This window comes from Pungitius pungitius, chromosome 9 (assembly GCF_949316345.1).
Source record: "Pungitius pungitius chromosome 9, fPunPun2.1, whole genome shotgun sequence".
In the NCBI taxonomy this organism is placed as follows: domain Eukaryota; kingdom Metazoa; phylum Chordata; class Actinopteri; order Perciformes; family Gasterosteidae; genus Pungitius; species Pungitius pungitius.
This window is the reverse complement of record NC_084908.1, coordinates 874,047-901,633: the sequence shown is the minus strand read 5'-3', so window position 1 is coordinate 901,633 and position 27,587 is coordinate 874,047. Positions and strand designations below refer to the sequence as shown.

Genomic DNA, 27,587 nt, shown 5'->3' with positions numbered 1-27,587 from the left:
ACATAGGCTGTGACTTTTCTAGTCAAATTGGAATTTTTTCAAGGGTTAAGATGACCTTTCATGTTAGGGAAATAGATGAAGCACGTTCTTCAGTTAAACTGTAGGAATATCTCACACATGGACTGATTGTGGTTCACTATGTGCTGGGGACAGGCTGCAGTCACGAGTCATTCTTTCTGCTCACGTTGGAAATGTACAGGCCTCAAGTCACCTGAAAAGCAGAAAAGTGAGTTGAAGAATTCTCGGCTCACAGTCAGCAGACACATTGCGTGGAACGAAGAGGCCGCTCGAGTCATTCCGGTTGGAAAATCTTGGTGTTTTTTTTTCATTTTTTTTTTTATTTGAAGAATTGCATCCTCAACGTACACGGCTAGAATCATCATCAGACTGCATGTTTCACAAAGGATGGCCACGGGTTCAGAACAACAGGGCGACTCCCCACGGGGCTGCTCGTCCGCGGGCGGGCCGGGCCGCGAGAACCGGGAACTCGGCGCTCCGGGAGAATGAACCCGAGTCAACATGTGTACACCTTAAACACGGACGTGGCTTCGTGGTCTCACTCATGAGGATGTGCTATCGTTTGGTATCTTCAGCACAGCCAGCAACTCTTGGTCAGACATCCCAGCGAACACGGGCTGATCCAGGACCGGGCGGCACTCCGCTGACGGTGGAGCTCAGTTAGCTTTTAGTGCAAAATCATAGCTGCTCAATTTTTTTTTTTTTTTTTGTGAGCATTCACTCAAACACCGCCCAGACGTCTGATGTTTACCGAGCAGCAGGTGGGGATCAGCCCGAACACACACACACACACACACACACACACACACACACACGGGGGGTAAAGATCAGCTTGGTTTTCCACATGAGGCGACAGAAGGAGGCCACAGACACTTTCACAATTGTCCCAATGCAGTACAAAACGTCTCGTGGACTTTGCGGTCAAACCCGGACCCTTTTATTCCTGTCAGCTGTGCGGGTTCATAAAACCAACGTATGAAGATGAAAACAAAGGTTTAGAACTCAAACAGGGGAAGAATACATGTAAACTTTCCCTCAGAGAGAGATGAAGAGAGAGAGGACACTGAGGTGTTCTGAGGTGGTTTTGGCATATTCTTTTTTTTCCTCATATGATCAAGCAAAAGAAACGATGACTTTCTGAATCAGTGCCAAGTCCTCAAGACCTCAACACAGCTCTGTGAAGAGCGTGCATGTCAAACTCCACACTTACTGATGTCCTTCAGAGGAAAAACCAAAGTATTTGTTCTGTTTCTTTATTGTTTCTTTGAATCCTCAGTTGGAGGCATTGGATTGTAAATGTAAGACACATTTTGTCAACTAAGTCTAATAGAGACTAGAATCCTTCCAACAGAGGAAAGTGGAGTTTGAGACCCCTTTAATTGTGTAGTAGCTGGCTCAGTATTTGCCAGTAAAGTCTTGGCTATTGATAAGCCTTGTGCAGAGGTCACCCCCTCCCCCCCCCGGGCCCTTTCAGTACTGACCCAAACACAACCTGGCAGAATAATGTTTCACCTCCTACCACACGGGGCTGCGGATGGCCCACCTGGTTGTTTTGGGTTAGAGTTTGTGATAAGGGCATAGCGTGTTGTTTGAGGGGGGGGCGCAGCTCCGGACAAGGCGACTCTAGACAGGCGGGGGCTCAGCACTAGGAGCAGCTCAGGGGCCAATTACATTTCAAGTGTCCATTGAATAAAATATCCGAAAAACAAAAAAACAAAATGGCTACATTTCATATCCCCTCCCACCCCCCCACCCCCCAAAACATCGACAATAAGCCATCAAATATACAATTCTTAAAATAAGGAATGAGGAATATATAAGCATCAAAAAGAGGAGTAAAGTAAGACAGAACCAAAATAAGTTAACTTCTTTTTCCCCACAGCTCGTCTTCTTTAGAAATAAATATTTAAAAAGGGAGGTGTTATATATTTTTTTTCTTTCACATACAAAAGGATTCATGTGGGATCCATGAGGGAAAGGAAAGTGAAAATAAAATGAAAACAAATACAGAGACCTGTGGCTGAAGTGCAATTCTTAATGCCAGTGGAGTTGAAGGTTGACATTTATACAACCAGCTTTCTTGCCCCCCCACACTTCTCTTCAGATCACCTGACCACCAGTGGAATGCCAAATACAAAGACCCCCCCCCGTTCATGAATATTATAAACAGGAGAGAAAATAAGTCAAATAAATATAAAGAGTGCCACATAAACTCATCAAAAGTCATAATGGGTCGATTATCCACAACAGGAAGGCAAGTTGCTCTATTGTTTTTTTTTTTAAATCACATTAAAGAGTAACTTTCCTTTTTCTTATCAGCGCAGCAGCAGGATGAGTGACTTAAAAAAGGTTTCCACCTGCAAACTGAGCCAAACTAATAGTGTTTATTACCCATCCACAGCCAGTCTAAAGAGGGTAAAGTCCTTCCAAAAATGGAATTTAAAACACACGATAAACACAGGTCAAACAGCAACGGAGGCAATAGTTCTATCCATGAGCTCTAACTTGTTTTTGTTTTTTTAAATCTCCTTTTTAAGGTTTAATTCATTAAGCTATTTCTATATACAAAACAGAAACAAAAAATAAATCTGCTTTTTGGACGGTAACACAGTCTTTAGGGGAGGAGAGAGAGAGAGAGGAGGAGGATTTTCAAACTGACTTATTGCTTCTTACTGCTGGAAAGAGGAGGGACGTCCGATCCAAAGATGGCTGTCGTTTGGACTTTCATCGTCGCCGTTGGGTTTTGGTGCCGTTTCTATGGACAGCTCTAAAGTAGGCAAGTGCAGGACAGCTTGTTGTGTAGCTGCTTGTCGAGTGGGAGGGAAACCACAACAAAGACACGCGGGTTACCATTTCTACCGTGAAAATGAACTGAGCCCCCACATCCGACAGGAATGTTGTTGTTGTTGTTGTGTTTTCTCTTGGTGGTGGTTCTCCTCCAACACTTTGTGTCTCAGTGGTGGCGCATCTGAGTGGGTCTGTTTCACAATAGCACCGTTATGAGCTCAAGGCGTCTGCTTTTTTGAGCAGAGGCGATGAAAACACAATAAGACAAGGACTCAGTGCAGGGCTCGGGGGGGGGGGGGGGGGGGGGGGTCGAGCTGTGTTGATGTAGCAAAGTTCACCCACACTGTTGATTATAGTCCAGATCAGATGTGCTCCTGTTTATCTAGACCCAACACCAGGAAGTTAAAAAGGGTTACATGGGACTGTCATTCATTCACCCCCCCCCCCCCCCCCCACACACACACACACACCAACAGAACCAAAAAGAAACTGAATTATTTCAACATCGTGTGAATTTAAGTGCATTTTGAATCAAATCAGGGGTTGTGCCTCTTTCAAAATGTCAGACATATGACAAGTTGAGAAAATAAAAGAAGTAAAAATGATTAATTTCATCGTGTGGGTTTTAAAATCAAGAGGATATGTTTTTCCTTTCATTTTGTCATTTGAACCAAGTCTCTGATCTTCCTTTGACTGAAAGATTAAAACCAACCGGCAGTTTTCCCGTCGCTGCGTTTGGGTTCCTGCTGTCGGTCAGAGCTCCTCCAACGGATCAGGAGGAGAGGACGGGAACTAAACGGTTGGAGCTGGAGGAGAGAGAGAGAGAGGGGGGGGGGGGGGTCTGGGGGAAGGGCGGGGGGTGCTCAGAGGCAGGACCGACAGGAATGCTGTTAGCTTGGGAGCGACTGGGCGTGTGGGGGCGTAGGCATTGGCTGGATGGACCAACGGATGGGAGGACGGGAGAGGTTTGGCGGCGGCGGCGGGGGGCGTGGGGGTGGGGCTTTAGGAGGAGAAGGCAAGTTTGACACTGCAGGAGGAGTAGCCCTCGTCGCTGCCCATGCTCTGCAGGCTGCTGTGGTCGTCCAGGTCGCTGGTGCTGGCTGTGCTCACACTGTCCAGCTCTCCATGGGAGAACTCCGTGCTTTCCACGTCCACCTCGATCTCCTCTGCAGGCGGGGGGGGGGGGGAGGGGGGGAGAAGTACTCTTTAATGTTTAAACATTAGAACAAAATCTAACTGTCACAATGTGTTATTCATAGTAAAGCACGTTATAGTCAATTTAGGCTTCATTTAAAGTAAAACGTGTCAAATTAGGCGCCTGTGGGTGAGTGGGGAGCGCGTCCTCCAATCAGAGGGTTGTTGGTCTGAACCCTGTCAATGTGTCCTTGGGCAAGACACTTGACCCCAGCATTGCTCCTCTAGCTGTGACTACAGTGTGTGAATGTTAGTGACTGATGGGCAGGTGCCACTGTGTATGGTAGGTCCTGTCATCAGTGTATGAATGGGTATGAATGGCTGAATGATGTCATGTAGTGTTAAAGTGCTCTGAGTGGTCAGAAGACTAGAAAAGTGCTGTAAGTACAGTCCATTTACCATTAGCTGGGATGCAGGGGGAGGGGTTGATGGCCTCTAGCCAATAGAGAGATATATATATTTTGTGTAGAGCTCACCTTGGTCAGAGTCGGAGCGGTCGGAGCAGAGGGTGGAGCCCACGCTGTCCATGCGGATCCTCTCCCCCTCCCCCGGGCTGCCTTGGGCTACAGCACCGCTGCCTCCCCTCAGCAGCTCCAGCTGGCGGTGGAGGTGCCTCTGCTCCCGCTCCAAAGAATCCAGCTGGTACTGGCTCTTCCTGTCCGCCTCTTCAAGTTTCTGGTCAGAAGAAAGAGAAACGATGAGCCACACGATCCCTGGGGGGGCGGTGTGTAGGAGACACATGAAAATAACAAAAACAGGGCGTCCACAAAGGGAAGTGAGAGAAGTGGGTGCAGGTTGGTTGAGAGAGGAAGACGGGCCGCCAGTTCTGTCAGGAGCCTCAGCAGCAGCACATTAATTACATATAAAGAGTGATCCAATCTAGCAGAACCGGTCAGAACAAATATGACAATCCAAGGATTCATTTGTCTCAGCACCAAAATGCCATTAGGTCCACTTGTCACTGGAGCAATGCATTGAGGTCTGGTTCTACTCTCTGTGTCTTCAGGTGTCACCAATGGTTTGGTGTTGTGTTTGCTTAACTCCTGCTTCGGCACGTGGTTCACATTCAGCCTCCCATCCTTCACCTTTATATGTGCTTTGGCTTTGTTGAGCAGGCCCAGGGTGGTGTGGCGGTTGCAGTCGGGTCCCAGGGGTATGAGGGCCTTCAACCTCTCCAGACAGAGCCGCAGGTGAGCTCGTCTGCACAAGAAGGAAAGAAAGAAAGAGAAAAGGGAATGATTAGACACAAGAACAAATGGAATCGTAATATATCAAAAGGTCCGAAGCTTCTTAAAAGTGTTTGAAGCCGACAGGGTTCTGAGCATCTTTTAAAAGGATCCTTCGCGTTCTATTGCCTTGTCATGCAGACGCATTAAGACGCATTAAGACTCATTAAGACGCATTAAGACTCATTAAGACTCATTGTATTCTTACTTTGGGACAAGTTCTCAGCTGGTAGTTCACACAACACAGCAGGCTGCTATGAGTCACGTCTCGTGTACTCCTAGGGACCAAACTATCTATTGCGCCCAGCTTTAGTTTCTCCTCTCGCCTACATTACAAACAGGTCTAGATGAGTGTGTGTGTGTGTGTGTGTGTGGGGGCGGGGGGGGGGGCGGGGGTGTAATGGCATTTCCCGGACCCCGCTCGGCTCTGCTCTCCATCATCCTGACAGTCCCTTAGTCCAGGACTGCAGACATGCCAGGGGTACTATCTATCCTGCTAATGGCTCCCACTTAAGAAGTACGGGGTGATAATTGTGGTTATAACCCAATCAGCGCCGCATTACCAGGAGCAGCCCTCTCAGGTAGCCTGGGGGGCGGGGGGGGGGGTGGGGAGAAGAGTGGAGACACCCATTAAGAGTCAACGGAGCCACGCAGGACCTCAGGAACAAATCTCTGGGGGGGCCCAAAGGAGACGAGCCCAGGGCACCAGATCACAGAACCGAGTGTAGGCCAGCGGCCCTCATGTATGCGGTCTGACCGGTGGAGACATGTGACCACTGAGCTACATCTGCACGCGCTCAGCTCGGACGGCAGTGATAGGACCACGCCAGGGGAACAACCTCCAAACGGGGAGAGTGGGTCCGGCGGACTGGAAAGGGGGGGGCCTCACGTGGCACTTAACTCGCTGCACACATACGCAGGCGGGGAGTTTGTAATGATGATCCGTCCGGATCAGGTCATCAGTCTTTGTATTCAGTTCTGATTACGGCAGAGAGTCCACTTCTGCTTTTTTTCTGTGATATGTCTATCTGCGTTGGCCTCGCCTGAACCCCCCCCCCCCACACACACACACACACACGCACACACGCACACACACACACACACACACACACACACACAATTAATCACTTTCTATTGTGATGGTCTAGTCAGCTCCTCCTGGGAGACGTCATCGTGGTGCTACAGAGAGGACACACGGCAGAACATCAGTCTCATTCATTCTCATTTGGACCCAACAAAGTAATTCAGAATACGATCATCAAATACCAGGCATTTCATCTCCCAACTTGCCACGCTTGCTGTAAAACCATTAACAAATGAAGTAGGCCACGTTTCAGCATTGCTGAGAGGCCCATACATTATTTATTGAGCAGCTGCAGTTAGAGCGGACACAAATCTATTTCACATTACATGTAAAAAAAAGAAGAAAAAAGCCCTACTGCCGACGTACCCATCAGTAAACGGGTCTCTGCCTGCGATCACTGGAAGAACATATTGTACGTTCTTACATTTTCCTGAGTCACAAACCCAGATATTTTTGTGGTGCATGGGGGTTGGGTGGAGGCAGCGGAGGGGGGGTGCCTGATAGAGAACGGGTAAAGGATGTGAGGGGGAGAGCGGGACTCGCTGGTCTTGGTGGTTCTGCCCCGTGTGTCTACTGGCGTCGCGTTAACACACGCCAGACACGGGAGAGCCCCCCCCCCCCCCCCCCCCCATCAACGTTAAAACGGCCTGAGATAACCCGCACGTACAACCCCTCCCGTCCATCTTCCTCCCTCCCTCCCTCCTACTCCTCTCCCTGATCCAGACTGACATGATGAATGTGGGGGGAGGAAGCAAGGGCCACGCCGACCGCACGGACAACGCATATCTAGCATATCTGAAAACCTCCCAAATATGGAGTGTGACGACCTGCCACTTTGTGATGAAACATAATCAAAGGAGCTACTTTCAGTACCGCGTGACCTCTGACAGCAGCGCGTATGCTACAGCGCGCCTCTCGTGGGGAGACAGAACATGAGAAACGTAATCTCTGCGTGCACCGTGTGCTCTGCGGCGGTGGTGCCGGGAGGGACAGTGTGTGTGTGTGTGTGTGTGTGTGTGTGTGTGTGTGTGTGACACGCGGTGGTAATTGGTTAAACAACCAGTATTTCAGAACTCGTTCTGGGCAGAGAAAAAACAACATTATGACCTCCTGCAACTAAAGATAATGGAGGAGACGGCTTTATCTGCAGCAGCAGCACTATCGCTTACTGTCTCCCTGAAGGGTTAAAGTTCAAGCGCTACCAGCTACCGGCGAGGCCCCACAGACGGGGCCCTAATCCCTCAGAAGGCCCGTTTATCGTGTGGACCCACGGCCTGAGAGCTTAAGCCACTTGCAGCTTACGATATGAGTGGCGGCTCGTGACCACTAATACCTGCGTGCCTCGGCCCTCCTGTGGCTGGGCCGCCCCGCGTAGAGCCACAGGGCTTACTGTCCCCCCCCCCCCCCCCCCCCCCGAGTTCTTATAGAAGACTGCTGCTTGTTACTTAAACAGCCGTGGATTTGCCGTGCGCACCCCCGTGACTCCACGTCCTCAGGCGCTAACCCCGACGAAGTTAGGTGGGAGGTTGTGACATCACAGGGTGACAGGCGGCGTCGGTGCTCGTGTGGCGTTGCTTTCATCGGGGGGGGGGGGGTTAAGTTGCCCCCAGGAGAGAGGAGAGGAGAGCTCCTTAGCTGTAGGCATTTCTATGAGCTAAAAGCAAGCCTGATGCTGCGCTATTAGTTAGCTCGCTTTAGCTCCGTTATAAAAAGAATTATGCAGTGATCATTAAAACGTGAAAAAGACCAATCTCAACATCCAAAGCCACGACCTCAATGAATGAAGGGAACCTGACCAGAGACCGGGTTGAAAAGGTCAACAACAGGGACAAAGGAGCACATCAAAGGAACATATATTAAAATCTCCCCAATGCAGACAAATAGGGGGGGGAGGGCCGTTGCCTTTTGTATTCCCAGTGTCTAATGAATGGCACAGAGAACTGTAGGTTGCCTGAATGGGAGGCTCTTCATCCGTAGGGGATTACGTAACACGTGGCCAGTTGCTACCAGGACGTGCGCTCTAAACTGTCACGCACAGCAGGGACATCCAATCCCTCGCCGACAACAAGACAACGCGGGGGGGAAAAGCCTGCTTTTTCGTGGTATTTCGCTGTGGGAGATTCCTGGGATTACAAGCAGATAATAAACCCAATGAAACTATGGCGTTGTGCATTGTAGATGCACCTCGGCAAACAGCCTCTGGAAACCCACGCTCTCTCCCTGGTGAGGGAGGAAGTGAGCTTCTGTGGGTCTGAATACGGGTCGACTGATAATGTGACCGGCTATTCAAAGAAAACCACATTGGAACCTGCTGCTGATCTGCCATGAGTTACCTGGAAACGTTAATGTGTGCAGTTGTATAAGAAGACTTTTGATGTCGTCACTTTATTTATTACATCACTGCATTTTCATAGCTCAGCTAGAGCTTAGATTTGAATTTTTTTTTTATCGGTATACACAAAATACAAACAATCTGGTGCATAAAACATAATAATAATATAATAATATTAATTGCATTTATTCAAATTTCCTGCAAAAACGGATCGAGGCCAAAAAAAGTTTTTCAGATATTAGATTAGATATACAGAAATTATTAGAATTAAAAGTATGCAAAATCCTTGAGGCACCACCTGCAAGCTCACCACAGACACAGCCGGCGCCCCCCCCCCCCCCCCCCCCCCCTCCTGAGACAAAGGGGCGCTTCCACTCGACCGGTGTGTGTGCGGACGTATGCTTCTTTCATGCTCAAGTACGTGTGTGTGTGTGTGTGTGTGTGTGTGTGTGTGTGGGCCCCAGATGGGAACGCAGGCGGGGAACTCTGTCTTTTGGCTTTGACATGCGAGTGAGCAGCCAGCCGGCCCCCGGGTCACCGCACCGCACCACACCTTCCCTCCCCGTCCTCCCTCCTCCCTCCGCCCCGTCCCCCCATGAACCGCGTCCTAAGTCCAACCTTCATCTGCACCAACAAATGCAAAGCTCTGCCTCACGAGCAACACTGAGAAACCTTTATGCGGGGCTTTTCCTCGCCGCCTCGCTTGTTCTCCAGACGCGTCGTGGTGCCTCCAAAGCGGAGGCCTTTTAGAGAAAAAAATAGAAAAATGGAGCTCTTTGAAGCCCTTCCTGTCGGTGGATGGGAGCGCTGCCCACAGCTCTTACACAACCCACATCATACATACGTCTCTCGTCAGCGCTGCACTCAACCTTCCTCGTCCTTGGATCGTTCTCGCACGCACACGCACGCACGGACACACACAAACGCACCTTTGTGCGCGTTGCGATATCCGATCGCTCCCTGATCAAAGCCTCGTGCGACATGAAACGCGTGTAATGACAGCGACTGTGATTCCATCACGGCGACGGCGCGGCATACTGCTGATAAATACTCCAGTGACGCTGGCGTGCTGATGCAAGAAAGACAAGCGCGAGAGTATTGTTCAGAGAGACTGACAGCTCTCTCAAACCCAGCTGCATGGTTTCCACTGACTGTGTGTACGGGCCCCAAAGGCCGCGTGGTCCTCAGGTTACTTCGTGGGATGTTTCTTTTTCGTTTTTTTTCTCAGCATCCACATTTTTGTTTTGCTCACTTAATTGCAATAGACATCATGCACTTGCTCAGGAGCTCTGTGTTACTGCTGTGGAGACGACCCGGCTCTCTGTTGTATTTCAGTAACACAAAGCCTCACTTATCACACGCGTCTGTTGGAAGTTTGTGCAAATGTGACGCCTGGCGTTTCCTCATGGGTGGGAGTATTGAGAGGGGAAAGGGCTGAGCAGAAGAAGACGGGAAAATGCATATTCATGCGAGTGTTCATTGTCTGGGATAAAAATAAACGGGAATAAAAGAGCACCTGGGCCTGAAGAGCGGCCACGGACGGAATCGTACGTTTCCTCTTTTCAAAAAGCCAAAGCAGCTGAAAACAGCACCGACAATAGAACTAGAGCCTGCGCTTCCGCTTCATCCGACGTCCTCCCGAAACCAACCGCATTAGTCCAAGCAACGGAGAGAAAATACAACAAGGCTGCCCTAGATTCCAAACGTGTGAATACATAAATGATGGATAACTTCTCAGGCCATCCAAGATGTCTGACATAATGACTGGATGTGCTCTTAAAAAACGGGAGGATCAGATTTCCAGGCCAGATATTGCACTCTCTCAAACCCATTTAACACACACACACACACACACACACACACACACACACACACACACACACACACACACACACACACACAATTTGACCTACTTCTATGTGAGCAAAGGGGGGAGGACATTTGACCCTTCAACCAGTTACACTAATTACACATCACCAATGACTCTCATCGGTAAATCTCCCGGATTGACATGCAAAAGGGAATTAAGACATCATTACACGGGGCCCTCTTAGCGAGAAAACCCCGCCCCGCTAAAACGTACACATTCCTCCACTGCCCATCTCCTTCCTCGATGGTCGAAGCTCACCAAAACCAACCACACATCAGGATTCACGGCGGTGTCAAAGGGCGTTGGAGCGATTCGAGTATTTTGTGATGCAAGGCCTCGTTTTAAAGCAGACTAAGCCTCGTCCACCGAGCGCTGCATCTATCAACAGCAAACACTCTCTCTGTGTGGTGGTGGTGGGGGGGGGGGGGGGGGGTAATGAAATCAAACACAAACATTTGGGCACGTTTGGACATTTGGACGTTTTTCTTTCAATGCGTTGAGCGTTATTTTCCAAAAAAACCTCGCGAATCCATTATCGCGTGGTTAAAAATAGCAAGCGTGACCTGCCGGGTGGCTGTAGTGGTGCGGGCCGGTTGCCATGGCGAATGGGATGCGAGGCTCTGTCTCCCGGATCCTGCGTACGGAAGCAAGTGCGCGTGAACACGTGGCGCGCCGATGCACGCGCTGCGGAGGCTGATCTACAATATCTGGGGGTGTGTGGGGGGGGGGGGGGGCACAAGGTAGCCCATGCATATGTTCCCCAGGAACGCATATTATAGGATGATAAATCATTAATAAATCACTCGGGGCGATTCGGTGGATGACGGACAAAAAAGTATTTTACTGCACATTTTGTTATTTTTTTTTACCTCAGCAGTGGAACACAAAGACTTGCGTTGGAATTACGTTGATTGACCAGCAGAACGATCCTGAAAGGTGCATTAACACATGAGCACTACTCATGCTACACAACAGACTTGTGTGTTTGCTCACTACCTTTGTTTGCTGAATGGCTGAGTTAACACAAAGGGCAGGCTGCTTTTCTCCTGCTGAAGATGCCTCTTCTAGGTTTCTCTGGTTTTTATCCCTCCCATGTCCCGCTTTCATTGTGTGTGTGTGTGTGTGTGTGTGTGTGTGTGTGTGTGTGTGTGTGTGTGTGTGTGTGTGTGTGGTGGGGGTGTCATCATTCTCCCCCCTCTCACATGACCGCTTTGCAGCCAGGGTCACATGCCTACCCACACAGACAGTGGCACCTGACTGACAGGTTCTTTTCTTTTAAATAGAGGAAACTCGCCTGCCGGAGCCGTCATCAAAGAGCCAACAGGCTGCTGAACAAACGGCGCCCGCTGTGTGTGCTTTGGCCAATCGCAGCCTTATTATCCGAGCTATAAATGGCACGTTCAGGAAATGACAAACGCACACGAAGACTGCGTCTTATGTTGAATAGCACAGCATGTGCATGGAGAAGTTCTGGGATTCCCTTCATGTTGAAAAACGTTTTGTTTTTGAGCACGTGGCGCTTGGCACGGGTCAAGAATGCCCACCGGTTAGTTGGACCATAGGACTAACCTTTGGGACTTGGAGGCAAATACGAAAAGGCTGCAGCGGAGCCGGTGTGCTCAAAGTTTGATTTTGTCCGTTACGTTTCTACGTGCACACACAAGATCAAAGCGATCTTTGCCCTACAGCAGACTGACGCATCCCTCATCTCCTCTGTGAAACACGGACAGATGGGATGGATGCGGAGGGTCTGCGCGAGATGAGTGAGACGCGGGGTGGGGGAGGAAAAGGGGCGTGTTCCGTCTGCGTAATCTGCCCAGAAACTGACCGCGGGCCACAAGCCCGGAGTTCAGCCGGCTTTGCTCACCACATCCGCTCGCTTCTGTCGAGTTCGGGGGCCCAGCGTTTGAGTCAACTCGCCAGGTTTACGTCAAGTGAACAAAACATACAGTCAACCAGCAGCGGTTCGTTTCCCACAGCGGCCAAGTGCTCATGGGGCTGCTGTGGATTGATAGATACTTTAACACCAGCAGCTCGACTCCTCTGGATGCGCCTCAGAAGAATGAAAATGCCTGCAGCCTAATTGCTAGCATCTACTAGCGGGGGGGGGGGGAGGGGGGGGGGGGGGGGGGGTACTAAGACTCCAAACTGACAGCCATTTGTTAAGTGCAACCAACGGAGCTGAGGAATGAAGAGAATGCTCATTTTTCTCCCACACGCTTTCTCGCTTGAGGACTCAAACAATTATGATGGGGACTGTGGCCCCGTGTTCTGCTTAGATGGCAGGCGAAGGAAAAATAAATGAGAGGGGTGTGAAAAGGTATTGCTGCATGTGGGTGGGAGAGGGACTTTGATATATTTCTGAGCATTCAGGCAGTGGTGACCTCAATCCCCCCCCCCCCCCCCCCAAAAAAAGATCCAGCGTGTGCGGAGGAGAGAGAGGGAGACTTTCCGATGTAAAAACAGCTTGTGGATTTGGGGCTGAAACCACACTGGAAAACTGGCAAATGCAAATGGCTGGTGGCACGAACCCACCCCCCCCGTCCCCGCTCAACCAATCCCGAGGCCACAAGTGGTAAATACAGCGGAACGCTTTCGATTACCGGGCGGACCCGACCCGGCGATGCCACCGCACGCCGCAGACGGCATCCGCCGCGCGCGGGGAAAGTGCAGAGGACGCGTGGAGGACGAAAACCGATGGATGAAAGAGGAGCTCGCCCACTTCAAGCTGCAGCAGCCATCGACACACACGTGCACACGTACACACGCGCACAGCTCATTGGAGCGGAGGGCGGGATACGATAGCCGTGCAGCGGGGCCCCAGAGGCTCTGGGGCCGAACGGCCATCACCAACACGCGGATTAGTTCACACGCGCGCGCTGCCTTTTAATCTGCTCACGGAGCTCGGGAGGGAAAGAAAAGAAAAAGAAAAGAAAGAGGGCTGGAGACAAAAGGGGAGGAGTCAACGAGAGGGATGGCGGCCGCAGAGGGGGAGTGAGGAGGACGCCGCGCGTTGGCCTTAAGGCGCCCTTTGCTGAATACCCCACAATCTGCTTTAAAAATGCCTGATTATGTGACTTGACTCTTAACAGCTTGCTTCGGACATCTCGCCCCCATCTCGACACCCGGCCCCTCACTTCGCCCTTTAGCCATGTGTGGCTCGAGGGTTAAGGGCGAAAGCTTTGGATTAAAACTTCAATATGGCCTGGTTCCCAAAACTGGCCTGGTGCAAAGCCACAGGGATCTAGCCAGATGTTGGCTCAGGGGAGTTGGGCGGGGGGGGGGGGGGTTACCTTATCAGACCACATCCTCTTTCCAGCTGTGGATTGAATGCGCATATTTTTATATATATACACACACACACACACACTCCCTTTCTCACGTGCTTAGGTTAAACTCGCTAAGTCTCTTAACCCAGTTGGCACAAAGGACGCCGAGGTCAGTTTTTGACACCAATAACGACATTTGGTGCACACGCTGATGGGAGAGGATTGCGAGGTAGCTGCTGTGGAGCCTCGGGGGGGGTGGAGACTCGTTTCGCTGCTCCTTCATCTCGCTGCTCTCATTGGTGAAACGCCAACCTCTGTGATTGGTCGGAAGGCAGTGGTGTTTCCCCGCTTTTCCCCAGCTGTACGGCTAAAAATAGACACCACACTCAGATTTAGCCTGATTGAGTCCTCCTGTTTTTATCAAGCATCTAGTCCCCCCCCCCCTTGCTTTCTATCTCTCTTCCTCCTTAAGGTACAGGTTGAGTTAGCTCGGCTGCTAACGTGACGAGTTCCTCAGGGAAGGGGGGGGGGAGGAAGAACGGGAATTTTTAGTTTTTTTTCCAGGAACAGCACGTTACCGCAGACTCATCCGTTTGAGCCAAAGTGGGCTCATCAACAAGCGCAGGACCATAATGGAACAGGTTGAACAGCACACCATGTGGGAGGAAATGAACACTTTGGTGAACGTTGCAGTACAGCCTGGACGGACACACAGTCCCCGCTTTGAAGTTGATTTGTGTGAACAACCACAAACAAGATCACTGAAAGTGTTCCGTCATTGCAAACTAAATCGGGCCCCTGTTTAAACCTGCTGACTCGGCCCGTGTGCCCTTCCGGCCCTGTTCCGTTTGGTTACACTGGAACACTGTCCTCCCGCGGAATGCTATGCAGATGCACTTTCGCAGGATAAGGGCACAACACGAAGGCGCCGCTGCGAACGACGCGAGCGGAGGGTCGCAAAGGTCAGGGCGCCTGACTTCACACCGTCCGCTAACATCTGACAGCAACGGGACGGGAATGTCGGGGTGTTTCCACAGTAGAGTGAACGTCTGCACTCTGTGCATCAAAGCTCCCACTAGGCATCAATCCCAAATATCACATTTGATTGTTTGCATATGCGTTTGTTGATTGGAGAGTTCCAATACATGTGACGGATGTTGTTCCATTTGGCACGGACGAAGCTGCAGCAGGGAGTGTTAATCTTGTCCTAAAAGTCTTTGTCATCTTTTAGGAGAGCTCGGGTCCGATGTGGCTCTTAAGAAAACACTTGGTGGGCGAATGAATTGTTTCAGTTTCTCTAAAGAGACGTCGAGACGATGCCAATCCCCGAAAAAACCTCTGCAACCCGAGCAGGTGGGTTGTGACAGAACGGCCGATCGATGCAGGATAACGCACTCCTCCTCACCCCCCCCCCCCCCCCCCACGCGGTTAGGAAAGAGCAGTATCTCGTCTCGGCTGAAGGGAGGAGGTGCTTTTAGTGGCGTGCAAAGTACACCGTTGCAAACCAGGTAGTTCCACCACCTTAAGAGCCAACTTGAGTCCAAGCCCGTACCACGATCCCGTCGGGGCAGCTGCCACGCTGGTCGTAAAGGAGGCTCGATTATGGCAACAACTTGTCACCATCTGACCGCATGTTTGCGTTATCCCCACCCCGATACTGGCGTGTGTGTCTCGTTGTTAATTACAGGTCAGGGACACTCACCCTGACACATTGGGAGTGCAGATCTGGTTTGCGTGCTGCTGAAGGCTTCCCTTAGTCAGGTGTGTTTGGCCCGATCCCTGCACTCATCCCATCAGCCTGTCATTTACTTCCTGCTCCTCTGACACCGTGGGTGGCTAAGGCTAAGCCAAGCTAGGCTCTTGTGGACAAGTCGCGGTGCTGTGGGTTTGGCGTTCCCATGCACGTGTGTGCATGCTGCAGCTGGGCTCACCGGACCAAAGATCAAGTCCCTTAAGCTGCTTTGGCCGAGCCAAGAAAAGCTTACATGTCGTCACGTCGGTCAGAACAAATGGTCCCAGTTGTAGGCCCTGCAGCGGAGCCTGAGAATAGCATGCACTCACTGGGAAGACAACAGAAAGACTGCTCAAGCAGTTTGGCTTTCTTCAATGAGCAGCGGCACAGGCAGAGAAAATGCAGCCCAGGCTTATTCATGTTTGACTGCTCATCCAACCTCAAGGCTGGAGCAACTGCACTGAGTGCATAGCCCCCCCCCCCCCCTCCCCCCCCCCCGATAAAAGGAACAGAGGAAACACACTAAGGGCTTCCATCCCTTCGGAGCGGTGTGGCATTTGAATATGTGACACCAAGTCAGTGGCGAGTTCTATTGCCTGGAGTACATGTAACTAAAACATGGCCTGTGGTTGTAACAAGAACATTAAAGGATATTTTAAAGCTAAATAAGAGTAAGATACAAAAAAACATTGCACCGTATAATATGACGATCTCATGCACTTTGCAGTCCAAGAACCATCCGAAAACAAAAAAACAATGACAGTCGAGTTCATCCAAATGTGATGGTAAGAGAAGTGCAACCATCTTCATCCACCACTTCACATCACTGAGGCAAAACCAATCCCCAGAGAGGGGACCTCATGGATGCTGCTTACATGCCACCCAAGGACGACTGGCCTTCCTCCCAAATGCCCCTAATGGGCAAGAATGAGCTTCTTTAATATTCCACACACACACACACACACACACACACACACTGAAAAGCGTTGCACAACTCTCCTCGTAACCCCCCCCCCCCCCCCCCCCCACGACGCTATTATTGCTTCCACTGTCGGGCACTGGGGAAAAATAATTTGCCGTGTGTAATAAAAGCCGGCCTGGATCCCATATGAACAATATTCAAATGAAGAGGTTGCGGAGGAAGAGGAGGGTGAATGTTAAGCGACAGTACTTATTGTAGCTAGTAAATGCCTGCTGTATTGATTACCCATAAACAGAGCATCCAACAGGGCAGAGGAAGAATAACAACAGACTAAACCCTGGGCCATGAAGAAAAGTGTAATTTCTCTTTTACACAGACAAGGATCTTCAAACTGACCCTAACCGGGGAATTTAGTATCAACGTGTTTAAGACAAAAAGGACTAACGGCAGATGGCGGTGAGATCAAAGCAATGCACGGACTTAGAAGCCACTTCAGGAAGAGAAGGAGGGCCTTTAGGAGGCACATGATCAACGCGGGGGAGAGTCGCCGTGTTATCTGGCCCCGCCGCACAGATGTGAACATCTGGAATGTTTGCACATTTCGGTCCGCGGCGTCTCGACGGGGAGATTATCGGCGCACGCGGCCGCCATGCAGGGCATAACGTCTGATCCACCAGGTTGATACCTGTGGGACAATAGAAGGAGCTGCTGTACTAGAACCACGCCGCAGGCCCGACACACAGCTGCGCCTCGTGCAAGCAGCTTACATCGAGGCATGTTCTTAGGTGGGAATTGGATTAACTGCCGGCAAATAATATAAAAAGGGGGGCGGTGAGTTTCAATTTTGACCTTCTTTCTTTGCCGCACTGTTCAGTACTAAAAAGGAACAACACCACCCATGATGCGTTGAGCTGACGATGGAGAACAGAGGGGGTTGGGCGGTATCGGGATTCCTAAATTACAGAACGTACTGTTCCCATCCTGCTCCGCTGGGCTGCACCTCTCCGTCAGAGTCTGTACGGAACAGCAAGCAGGAGCCAGCACCAGGGTGACAGGGATGATGCAACGCTCCCTAAAAACAAAAAAAACCCTTCTCCTGGCAAACCCCTTTTTTTTTTTACACCAGAAACATTAGATAGAACATTTCACTTGATAAAATGATCCATCTAATGTTTCATATCCCTGCAGTACCCAGAATTCAGTGCTGCACCAAGCCAGCAGTGATCCCTTCTGTCCTGCCATACTGCAGGCTCCGGTTGGCAGAGATGACTGAGGCCCATAAATGGCCAGAGGAACAGGCCGTTCTACAAAGTTCCTGTCTGCGTCAGTGTGGGATGAGTGACGAAAAAAAAAAAAGCCCTCACCAACATTTGAGCCAGCCTTCCTTTCTGAAATGTATTGGCGTGGGTGGAATACAGGAGAACGCACAAAACGCAAGAAGCTGCTGCAAAGTACCGACCGGCTGGCCCTGTGTGCCATCTCGTATGAGGACGACACATAAACTCTCATCTATATTTAACTCAATGGACGCATCTCCTTCCAATGTTGCCACCCTTTTATGAAAATGGTGAGAAAAACAGGCCAAGCTGATGTGTAATTACGCTGAATGGATCCAGCCTCCCACATCCTTTCATTGTTCGCACTGCAGATAATGAAATGAAAGGCAAGCTTCTTTTCTCCACTCACCACGTATCCTGCCAGTCTAGCCGCTCTTATTTGCCGAGTCGAAGAACACCTGTCGGGACTTGACAGAGTCACGGAGCGTGAAGAACAGCAAGCATCCAATGCGGGAGGTGAACTCAATCTGATAAGGGCTTCTGACGCTGCCTCGCAAGACGGCGTGGCGACCCGTCAAGAGAAGTAAGGTGTCCTTGAACGCACCACACTTCTTCCACTGTAGATACTATCGGGAATGCGGAGATAGAACTTTGAACAGAGTCACCAACAAGCTGCAAAGCTACTGAAAGGACTTTTTGTTCAGGTATAAGGCTGGCATTGTTCCTTCCTCTAAAAGCATTCTTTTAAAAGCATCTTTGCACCCAAACAAGCTCTGAACTTGTGACTTGAGCGCCAGGTCTGTCTGCATTCACCCTCGCCCTGCCACAGTAACTCGATGCCCGCAGCCCGGCAACCATACTGTTGCATAACTCAACATAAAAGTTGAGCGGAGGATAGAAGCAAATGCTGTTAGCTTAACACAACTAGGTGACCTATTAGTTTAATATCTGAAAACCTGTTTAAAAGAAAGAGCTTCCGTGTGGAAGGGCAAAAGCGACAAAGAAACATTGTGGGGCACAAACTAGAACATGAGGGACTTGTTTACATGTCGGTGCAAGGTATGCACGCGCCGTGTGATTTGAAAGTCAAATGTTTTGAGGAAAACGTAGGGCCGACTTACCGGTTCTTCTCCAGCTCGTTGTGTGTGGACCTGCAAAGAACACAAAAATAAACACTGTCAAATGAAGAGCAAATGTTGGGAAAAGCACTCTGAATGGTGGAAATTAAGTCAGGATACAAAGAGCATGTCTATATGAGCCAGACAAGCAGGGGCTGGGAGAGGCACAGTGAGTTAACTTGTCTGACTTACACTATAGATTTATTAATTAATCCCATATGAGAGCAGGTCCAGCCCCAGGGCACTGGAGCCTTTACATCAAGAAACGTCAATGTGACAGCCAGGCATTCACCGCGGCTTTATTCAGCCTCTTCCTCAATAATGCACAACTGTGTGTGTGTGTGTGTGTGTGTGCGCGTGCACAGACTCCCGCACGCAGCAGCAGTCACGGTTCAGAGCTCTGTTAATAATGTAAAGGGAATCAGCTGGTCCCTATGTGTCTCTTTGTGTGGCAGCACACTGTAGGGAGGAAGTTCTCATCCACACAAACTGCACTCCAGCTCGCCGCAGGGAAGGAGAGTGGGGGTGGGGGGGGGGGGCAGGTATTAGGAGTTGGAGGTGAGGGGGTGGGGAGATGGTGGACTAAAGCGCTCCTGAGTCATGTACACAGCACTCTGTACTGAGAGTTATCAATACTGCTCTACGCTTTCCTCTGTTGCCTACTTCTTCTTCTTCTTTTAACACCGCGCTGCCAGAAAAAAAAGAGGTCTGCCTTCTCAACATGGAAGCAGGAAACACGGGAGATAAGAAAGGTGGAGGAAGATGGTGCAGAGGGATCAGAAGGACGGCGCAGTGCAAGTCAGTGTAAAAAGGGCCCTGCCTCAGACCAAATCTGTTTTAATAAACATCATTTCACGTAGTTGGGTGACCAAGACTAGACGTCCGGTACATTCCATTTGACGTAGAAAGGTGTGTAGCCAGGTGAATCGCTTCAAAATGTATTTTGGGGGTTCTGTTGAAGCTGTGGCCAACGGTTTTGAAAGGAGATGATAATCCAGGCAGTGATGAAGACCGTTGGGCAAAAGCCCAAATCATTTTTTTTACCCCACACAGATAAAGGACTTTGGAACTGGAAGTCTATTTCAGGGGAATGCTGATGTCACGTACACCATCTGTTAATCTTAAAAATGGGAGAGGCCTTAGGACCGCCCTGGTCCAAACGACACACACACACACACACTTCATCTTAGCATGGCCTCTCATTCGGAGAGATCCATGGAAGTCGGCCTGCTCTGCCATCGTCTTCCGTCATCACAAACGGCTTCCCCCCCGTCGCCTGAATCAGACGTCTCCGTGTCTCCAGCTCCACAACAATGCGATACAGATTGTAAACTGGCTCAAGGCCACACACAGACACAACTGCAGCACGCTCACTTTGGCATGCGTGTGTGTGTGTGTCTGTGCGTGCATGTACACACAGAGTGGGTCAATGAGATAAAGCAACCCTGTTATAAACGGTATGTAGGCAAGCGAGGACAGAGTCAGATAAGCCCATCGCTTTAAGCCTCAACGCGCTACGGAGAAGGTACGGCTACTTTATAGCTGGACCAGGCCGGTACCAGATAGCACACTGGGTTAAAAGAAATGTACTGTTACAGTTATTTAAATCAATAGGTTATCAGATTTGAAAGAAGAAATGTAATGTAAGCTTCAATAAGGAATGATAAAAACATTTTTTATAACTGAGGTGCAGGCACTGTATGATCTCACTTAAACACCATTGTTTGGCAAATTTTTTTTGTCAAGCCCACACAGAGAGGATGATGCAGTTCTCAGTTGTAGGTGTTTTCTTTCAGAAGTTTGTGGATTTAAAGCAAGCATCAGGATTTCTTCCTGCTGTATTTCCGACACCGCTTCAGACGAAGCCATGAGCCCAATCAGTGACCCATACAGCAGCAGTGATGAATGAAATAACGCCGTTTGGTAGGTTTTCACGGTGTGCAGGTCCAGTGGGAATGCAATGCACGGCACCACGACACATGGCTGAGGAATAGTGTTAAATGCTTAATAGTGTTCTCTCACCGAGCGAGATGTGAATACGTCTCTGCGGACACTCGAACAGTCATTTCCTTTTGCCATTGGAGACGATATTGTTTCAAAGTGTGTACTCATGAGAAATGTTCATATTCGGAGCAACTCTTTGGGGGCTTTATGACAACAGACCTATATCAGATCAGCACTGTTGCCATGCAGAACTAGCAGGCAGCGTTCCGAGCTCTTGATGAGTAATGCGCACTTCCTGTTTGTGGCTCGCTCTTACATTAATAATAAAAGGCTCAGGGAGAGAGAGAGAGAGAGAGAGAGAGAGAGAGAGCGGGGCCTGCATTAGATGCATGACCGTCAATGTAGAGATTAATGTAAGCGGCCTAGCACCAAGTAAAAAAAAAAAAACACAATACCAATGAGTCTTAACTTGAGATTTTTGTGTATTATTAAAAGCGAGTTGCTTTCATTAGTGAGAGCATTGTGCTTGACAAGAGCTCAAGCAGCTGATGATGTGATTATCAGACAGTGTTACATCTAGCTGCACAATAGAATAGACGATGAACCATAAGCTTCAGAACCCACAGCTTTATGATAATAAAGCTGTGGGTTTATATTGTGGAGGCGGAAACACCAGTATGCATACCAATATGCGTTTCTTTAAAACGATATAAAACAAGTTTAACACACAAATAACCTGAACAGAATAAATTGTGAAAAGGAATCCCTATGTTCACCTTTGGAGAGGCTGCAAACAACATGGGCCATAAATAGCAGTTTCTCCCATTAGGGTGAAAAGCAAAAATCTCTCCCCCCCCCACCAGAGTGTAGAAATAATATGCCAGAAAATGAACAGAATAGACCGAAATCTAAAGAATCACTAAATTTAAAATAAAGCAGAAGCTTGGTGGTTTTCTGGAGAATTATGCATCGCAACCTGGGCCACTTTCGTTTCGCTTTTACACCACGATCCCTAACCTCAGCCCCTGCAGTCCGTTTGACAATCAGCTGATGAAAAGCTAACAGTTGCGCCCCCCCCCCCCCCCCCCCCTCACTCTCCCCCCTCCCCCAAGGCAGCAGACAGCGGTGTGGACGGTGCGGTGCACCTCTGTACTAAACACCTCTCCAGTTTAGCAAACATCCATGCAAAACGTTTTAAAACAGAAAAGATGCAAAAGGCTGCCTGCCTGCCCCCCCCCTCCCTTACTGTGACAGCTCGCTGGTTTTCCAAAACGAAGACCCGGATGGAGAAGAGACGTGTCTTACCTATTGTGGTTACTGCTACACTTCTTATTTCGGAACTTCCTTTGCCTCTGGTAGTTTGTGCTCGGACTTGAAGGCAACGTTGAAGCGTACCCGTGCTCGCACTCTGTTGAAAGAACATGTGTGGTTAGCAGTTAGCTCGCTAGCGAGTTTGGGCACTTTTCTTTTCTTTTTCTTTTTTTTTTTTTTAAACCATCAACACCAAAAAAAAATCCTTCAGAATCAAGTGAACGTAACGCCACGCACATGTGGCTGGTTGCGTTTGTGAAGACGTTCTGCGGTTCTATTTTTGGTGCGTGCCGTTGGCCACTTTCCAAAAGCCAGTCAACGGAACGCGGACAGCTCGACCCACGTCTCGCACACATTTGAATGTGCAGTTACCTCTTTCTCTCCTCTCTAGATACTCCGCAGCTTCCAACAACCGCTGGACGTTTATTAGCTGAACGGCCGTCATTCTTTCCGCGGGCGGGCGGCCGTTGGCGTCGGCTAGGCTCTCTTCAGGCTAACGTTAGCTTGGCAACAAAAATCGTTTTTGTTTGCAAATACGCAGGTCAGAGAGCGCATCGGTTTTTTACGGCCCCCGCGTGACACTTCAAAACGTCGCGTTGTTATGTTGGTCTTCGGTTGCTCATCTGCAGCCTTTGTCGAAGGGAGAGGAGGGGAGAATTCCAGTGTTCCCAAGCTGGCAAGCTACAGCCGATCCTTGCCAGGTTTTTGTCATAAGAAAATATCAAGTATACAAGTATTAAAAGTTCCTAGGAAACACGATTTTAAATGCTTACAAAAAACGTTAGAAACAATATAAAAATCCCCCGAGGGAGCCCAGAGCGAGCAAAGTGCCTCCTGCTGCTGCTGCTGCTGCTGCTCTCCTCCTCTCCTCCTCTCTCCTGTTTGTTTACCTAGCCGCACAGCTGAGAGGCGGGGACATGGCAGTGGAGAGGCCGGTCCTACCCGGTGCATTCTGGGAAACGGAGTCTTTCAGAGCTTTTAAAAAAGCTGTCAAACTTGCTGAATATACGTTATTTTAACAATTCGTTAGGCCCTTATTGCAATTTATCAAGTAAGAAAGCATCTGTTATTATATCATGATCAACCTGTAACTATGGCAGGCCAGTGTAATGATTAAATACATCTGTGGCACGTTGCACAGGTCAAAATATATTATTTAAATAATGTGATTAATATTGAATAACAACGAAAAGTTTACTAGAGGTTACTGACGCTGTTGAAATGAATATGGTCAAATAATAATTAAATATTGACCGTTATCCTAGATTACAGGCCTGAAATAGGTAGACTGTGACAATTATTCATTGGCTACTATGACATTTCGAATTTAGACCAACACATTAATGGATCACTTAGAACGGGTATGCGATGTGTTACTGACACACACAAATACTAATTTAGTGCCATTATTTCCGCTCAACTTCACCCAGGCTCCTCTCTCGTTCTGCCAAAGAAAAGTTTCCTACAAATCCCATGATCCACCGAGCCCATAGGGGTGTACCTGCCGACTGAAGCCAGGCCCAGCAACACATGACGTCACTGGCGACCGGGCACCTAATTGGCCGATGGCTTTGACAGGCGTAGAGGGTTGAGCTCGCCCCTGACCAACCGCAGAGGAGCTTTGCGCCATGTGGAAACCATCGGGCCACGCCCACAATTAGCAGGAAGCAAACAACGAGAAAAGAGCTGGGCTCCTGCGATCTGCTGCTGCCAAATCGCCACGTAACATTGAAATTATATTACTATAATTTAGATCTTGCGCATAAGCCCATATGCTCAGCATGTCTGCACAGCAGCCCCAAACGAAAAGCCACATCGAGACGCCACTTTAAATTAGCATTATATCAAGGGTTTAAATAAGTTATAAAAAATAAGATAAAATAAGAATTAAACAGCGCAGAGAAACGTATCAATCTTTATGTGTGTCCGATTCACCTTTGCGTTACAACGATACACAGTTACGTGTTTTTTCGATCTAGTCTGCGGACACAATGACATCATCCTAAACGGAGTTGGAGGGCGCTGCAATGTGGCCAGATTGATCAAATCGAAGTGGTTGCCAACACGCACACCCACGCACTCAATCGTCATGTCGTATAACTTTATCTGCGCTGCTGGAAAAACACACAACACCTCCCCGAGAGGACTGTTGTACAGCCGCAAAGCAATAATCCACAGTGCACAAACATGCAGGTAATGCACATACAAATCGTCCGGAAACCGATGAAAGCTTAGAGCCTATTATTCTCTCCTACGATTCCAAGGTAAATATCAGTGATATTAGTCTGGGCCGGGCTGTGCCCTTAGCAGGTAGCTGTGCTTAGTTGAATCAACTCGGCCCTTTGTTGTCTGAGACTATTGAAAATGAATGTCTTGTTTTCCTGAAATTCCGAGGCAAACGACAAAGGAGCAAACGCAGCACATAAAAGATTTAAAAAAAAAAAAACTCACTTCCGTCCTTCTTCTCGGCGCTCTCCAGAAACTGTGCAGCTTCCAGCAAAACTTGCACGTTTTTCAGAAAAGTGTTGATCTGCTCCATGTGGGAGTCTTTGGAGTTGAAGACGTCATTGTAAGGGCAACTAGACATGTCGAAATCTTGCTGATCCAACAGGGACGCCTCGGAATCAAAAAATAACTCCTCACTCTTCAAAGTTGCCCTCTGCATGTCACTTTGGGCCATTTCTTCACCCCCCCCCCCGTTTAGTTCGCGTGGCTCCGAGACGTGCTGAGCGCGTTGGGCAGTGAGGCTGCTACCAGTGGATGCTGCTCTTGTCAGATGGTTCCTCTTTTTCTCTCTTTCTGAATGCGGGCTGCTTAATGTGGAGCAGCGGCCAATGTCAGTGGATGGTGGTGCATGGGAAAACGAGAGCCCGCCCCCCCCCTCCCCCCCTCCCTCCCTTTGGCTGAGGAGTCTGCATGGTCCCTGTGCCCGCCGGATGATCCACTTGTCTGTTATATCCTGCCATACAGGATAAAATACAACCAAACAAATAAACAGGACCATTCAACGTGTCAATGTGACATCACGATGACACGATTTAAGATTCTATTTGATAAACAACCTGAGTTGGATGTATTGATTTGTTTTAGTGAATGCAATGTGGCCCAATGATAGCAGGCGACTTAATGCTCAAAGTCGTATTAATATTTGTACCGTAGTCTACTGATGTTATAGTCATATCAGCATGACACAAGTTAGCAACGCAAAGTCACATTTACATGAGTGATTCTCATTGGCGTTCAATAGTTTAAGGTTTTAACTGTAACAACGTTGCTCAAAATATATATTACAATATGAATGATGTTACTCAATATGTCTAGCTGGATGTGTCGGTGATGTGACAGAGGATGTCCTCTGTGTTCTGATTGGAGAGTGAATTTGTCATTTTGGCCTATACCAAATGAATATGGTACATTTGATATGGTAAGGATTGATCCAGGTGGAGCAATGATTATCCTGCATGTAACAACAGTAGTACAGAAGGAAAATAAACTAAAGAGGGTGACCTATATGACATCAGGAGGATATATTGACATCATAAACACCTGATTTACTGGAAATAGCTTTACTGCCAATGCTAAATATAGATGTTCCTTCTGTAAAACATAAACAGACATTTTACCCAGCTGATGTATTAGTAGCAGCCTATCAGTGCTCTTTAGTCTTGTATCAGCAGTAGCTGGTAGAGAAAGCAGTAAACTAGCAGTAGTAGTTCCCACATCCCACCCTGGATGGCCTTTCAGTAGAAACAATAATCCTTCCAACTATGCGTAGAATAACACTGTTGAGCCTGTAGATGTTTCATTTTGAGACAGCAGTGGTAGCAGGGAGAAAAGTGCTGAGCCTTGATCTCATGCCATTCTCACCAGACCTTTATCTGAGCTGTTCTTACAGAGCTGCACGGTCCGCTCTTTAACCGGAACATGTCGAGGCAGAGCCTCGTACTCGCCTCGGACGCCCCCTCCCCTCTCTGCAACTTCAAAGAGGCCAGAGGCAGCCCATGACCGTTTGATGTAAAGTTCACACAGACAGAAACTTTCAAGTCGGACGCACAAGGGAATCTCTGAAGGTCTGATGTCCTACCTCTCCACCTCCAGTGAGTGGAGACTGTAGAGGAAGGAAACCTGACGCACAGCACTCCCATGTGGGGGTTCATTGGCACGAGGCTCGGTCACGCCCGATTCAGGGTGTCAGGCCAGCTTCCCCATCCGAGCTCAGTGAGTGCATCCTTGTTGGCTGCGCTTTTCAGCTTATTTTCACCCCTTTACAGTGCATCCCCCTCGGGGCGACTACCCATCAGTTCACTGACATGAGATGTTGTGAGGGCTCTTCTCGGTAAGGACAACACTGGGTCGCGAGCCCAACAGGTGAGTGAGTACTGAGGGAGAATAGAGGGAGGTGGAGGAGGAGGATAAAGATATCAGAAGAGTACGTCATTTCCCACTGACACACCATTCCTCCTTACGCTGTCTCTACAATTAGAGCCATGGAAGGGCAAACACACATGTCAACACACCCTTAGATTAAAGCCAAAGCGGGCACGGGGGGGTCGAGGTCAAACGTTTTAAACAAGTTCATTTTTCTGAGCCTGAGGGGGGAAACCTCAACAACCTCCTGCTCAGCTGTACGGCAGAGAGGGAAAGCCGCTAATGGCAAAAGAAATGCTTCTATCTCCAAAATTAAAATGAAATGAAAGGCCACGTTGAGGGAATTAACCTTTGATTATCAGTATGAATTAGGTCTTTGGTAAACTTAATCGTTGTTTAATCTGCCGATGATCCAGAAATATATGTAATACTGGAAAACTGTTCACAAACTCAATAAGCCTAACTTGATCTGACCAAATGCATTCACTCTACACAACTGAGAAGCAGTGCGTCCTCCCACTGGAGGATGTGGATTTGGTGCTTTTAGTAATGCAAGGGGGCTCTAGGGATGGCAATGTTGGACAGTTCCACCTACAATTAGGTCAAGATTTAAATATCTACAGTATAATTATTGTGATTCCAAGAAATTCTGTTCATTTTCCCCAAAAAATGAATCCCACCGGCTTTGGCGCTTGCTCACAAAGGAGGATTGTTAGCATGTTAGCATGGTGACATTAGCACTCAAAAGCTACGCTGTGCCTCAAGCCTCACAGAATAGGGCTTTGTTTGTTCTCTCTCAACGCTGTGGTGTACTCCTGCACAGACGGCATGTCAGCCACCATCGTGCATAAAGGTGTTAATGCTCCTCATGGTGTTGGTTGCATTACGCTCAGAAATGCCAGGACAAAATCATGATGCAGGAAGTCAGTCAGTAAGTAACTGTCGACATCCTAATGAAGGTCTACGAAACTGCCTTCAATGAAATGCAGTCGAGCATTTACATCAAAGGTTGCGTGTTGAGTGAAAACATCCCGTCTCCTGTGTGTACCATCAAAACCTCTCCGACATGACTGTAGCCTTAACTAAAGTTAGCAATAGTTAGTGATGAAAGCATGCCTGAGGATTTTACAATGAA

The 27,587-nt window shown here is 48.8% G+C and overlaps 1 protein-coding gene across 2 annotated transcripts; it reads right to left on the bottom strand.

Moving 5' to 3' along the window:
* Positions 1–929: 929 nt before the first annotated feature.
* On the bottom strand, positions 930–24,909 carry mxi1 (max interactor 1, dimerization protein). 2 transcript variants are annotated; one of them, XM_037471338.2, is made up of 6 exons: positions 24,536–24,909; positions 22,079–22,181; positions 18,833–18,862; positions 5,085–5,199; positions 4,476–4,674; positions 930–3,971 (listed from the first exon to the last, which is right to left on the bottom strand). In XM_037471338.2, exons 1-6 carry the CDS (start codon positions 24,762–24,764, stop codon positions 3,808–3,810), a joined length of 840 nt encoding a protein of 279 aa, XP_037327235.2. In that variant the 5' UTR covers positions 24,765–24,909; the 3' UTR covers positions 930–3,807. The 2 variants fall into 2 exon arrangements, with proteins under 2 accessions (XP_037327235.2, XP_037327236.2); XM_037471339.2 differs by lacking the exon at positions 24,536–24,909 and adding an exon at positions 22,457–23,039.
* Between the last annotated feature and the right edge of the window lie 2,678 nt (positions 24,910–27,587).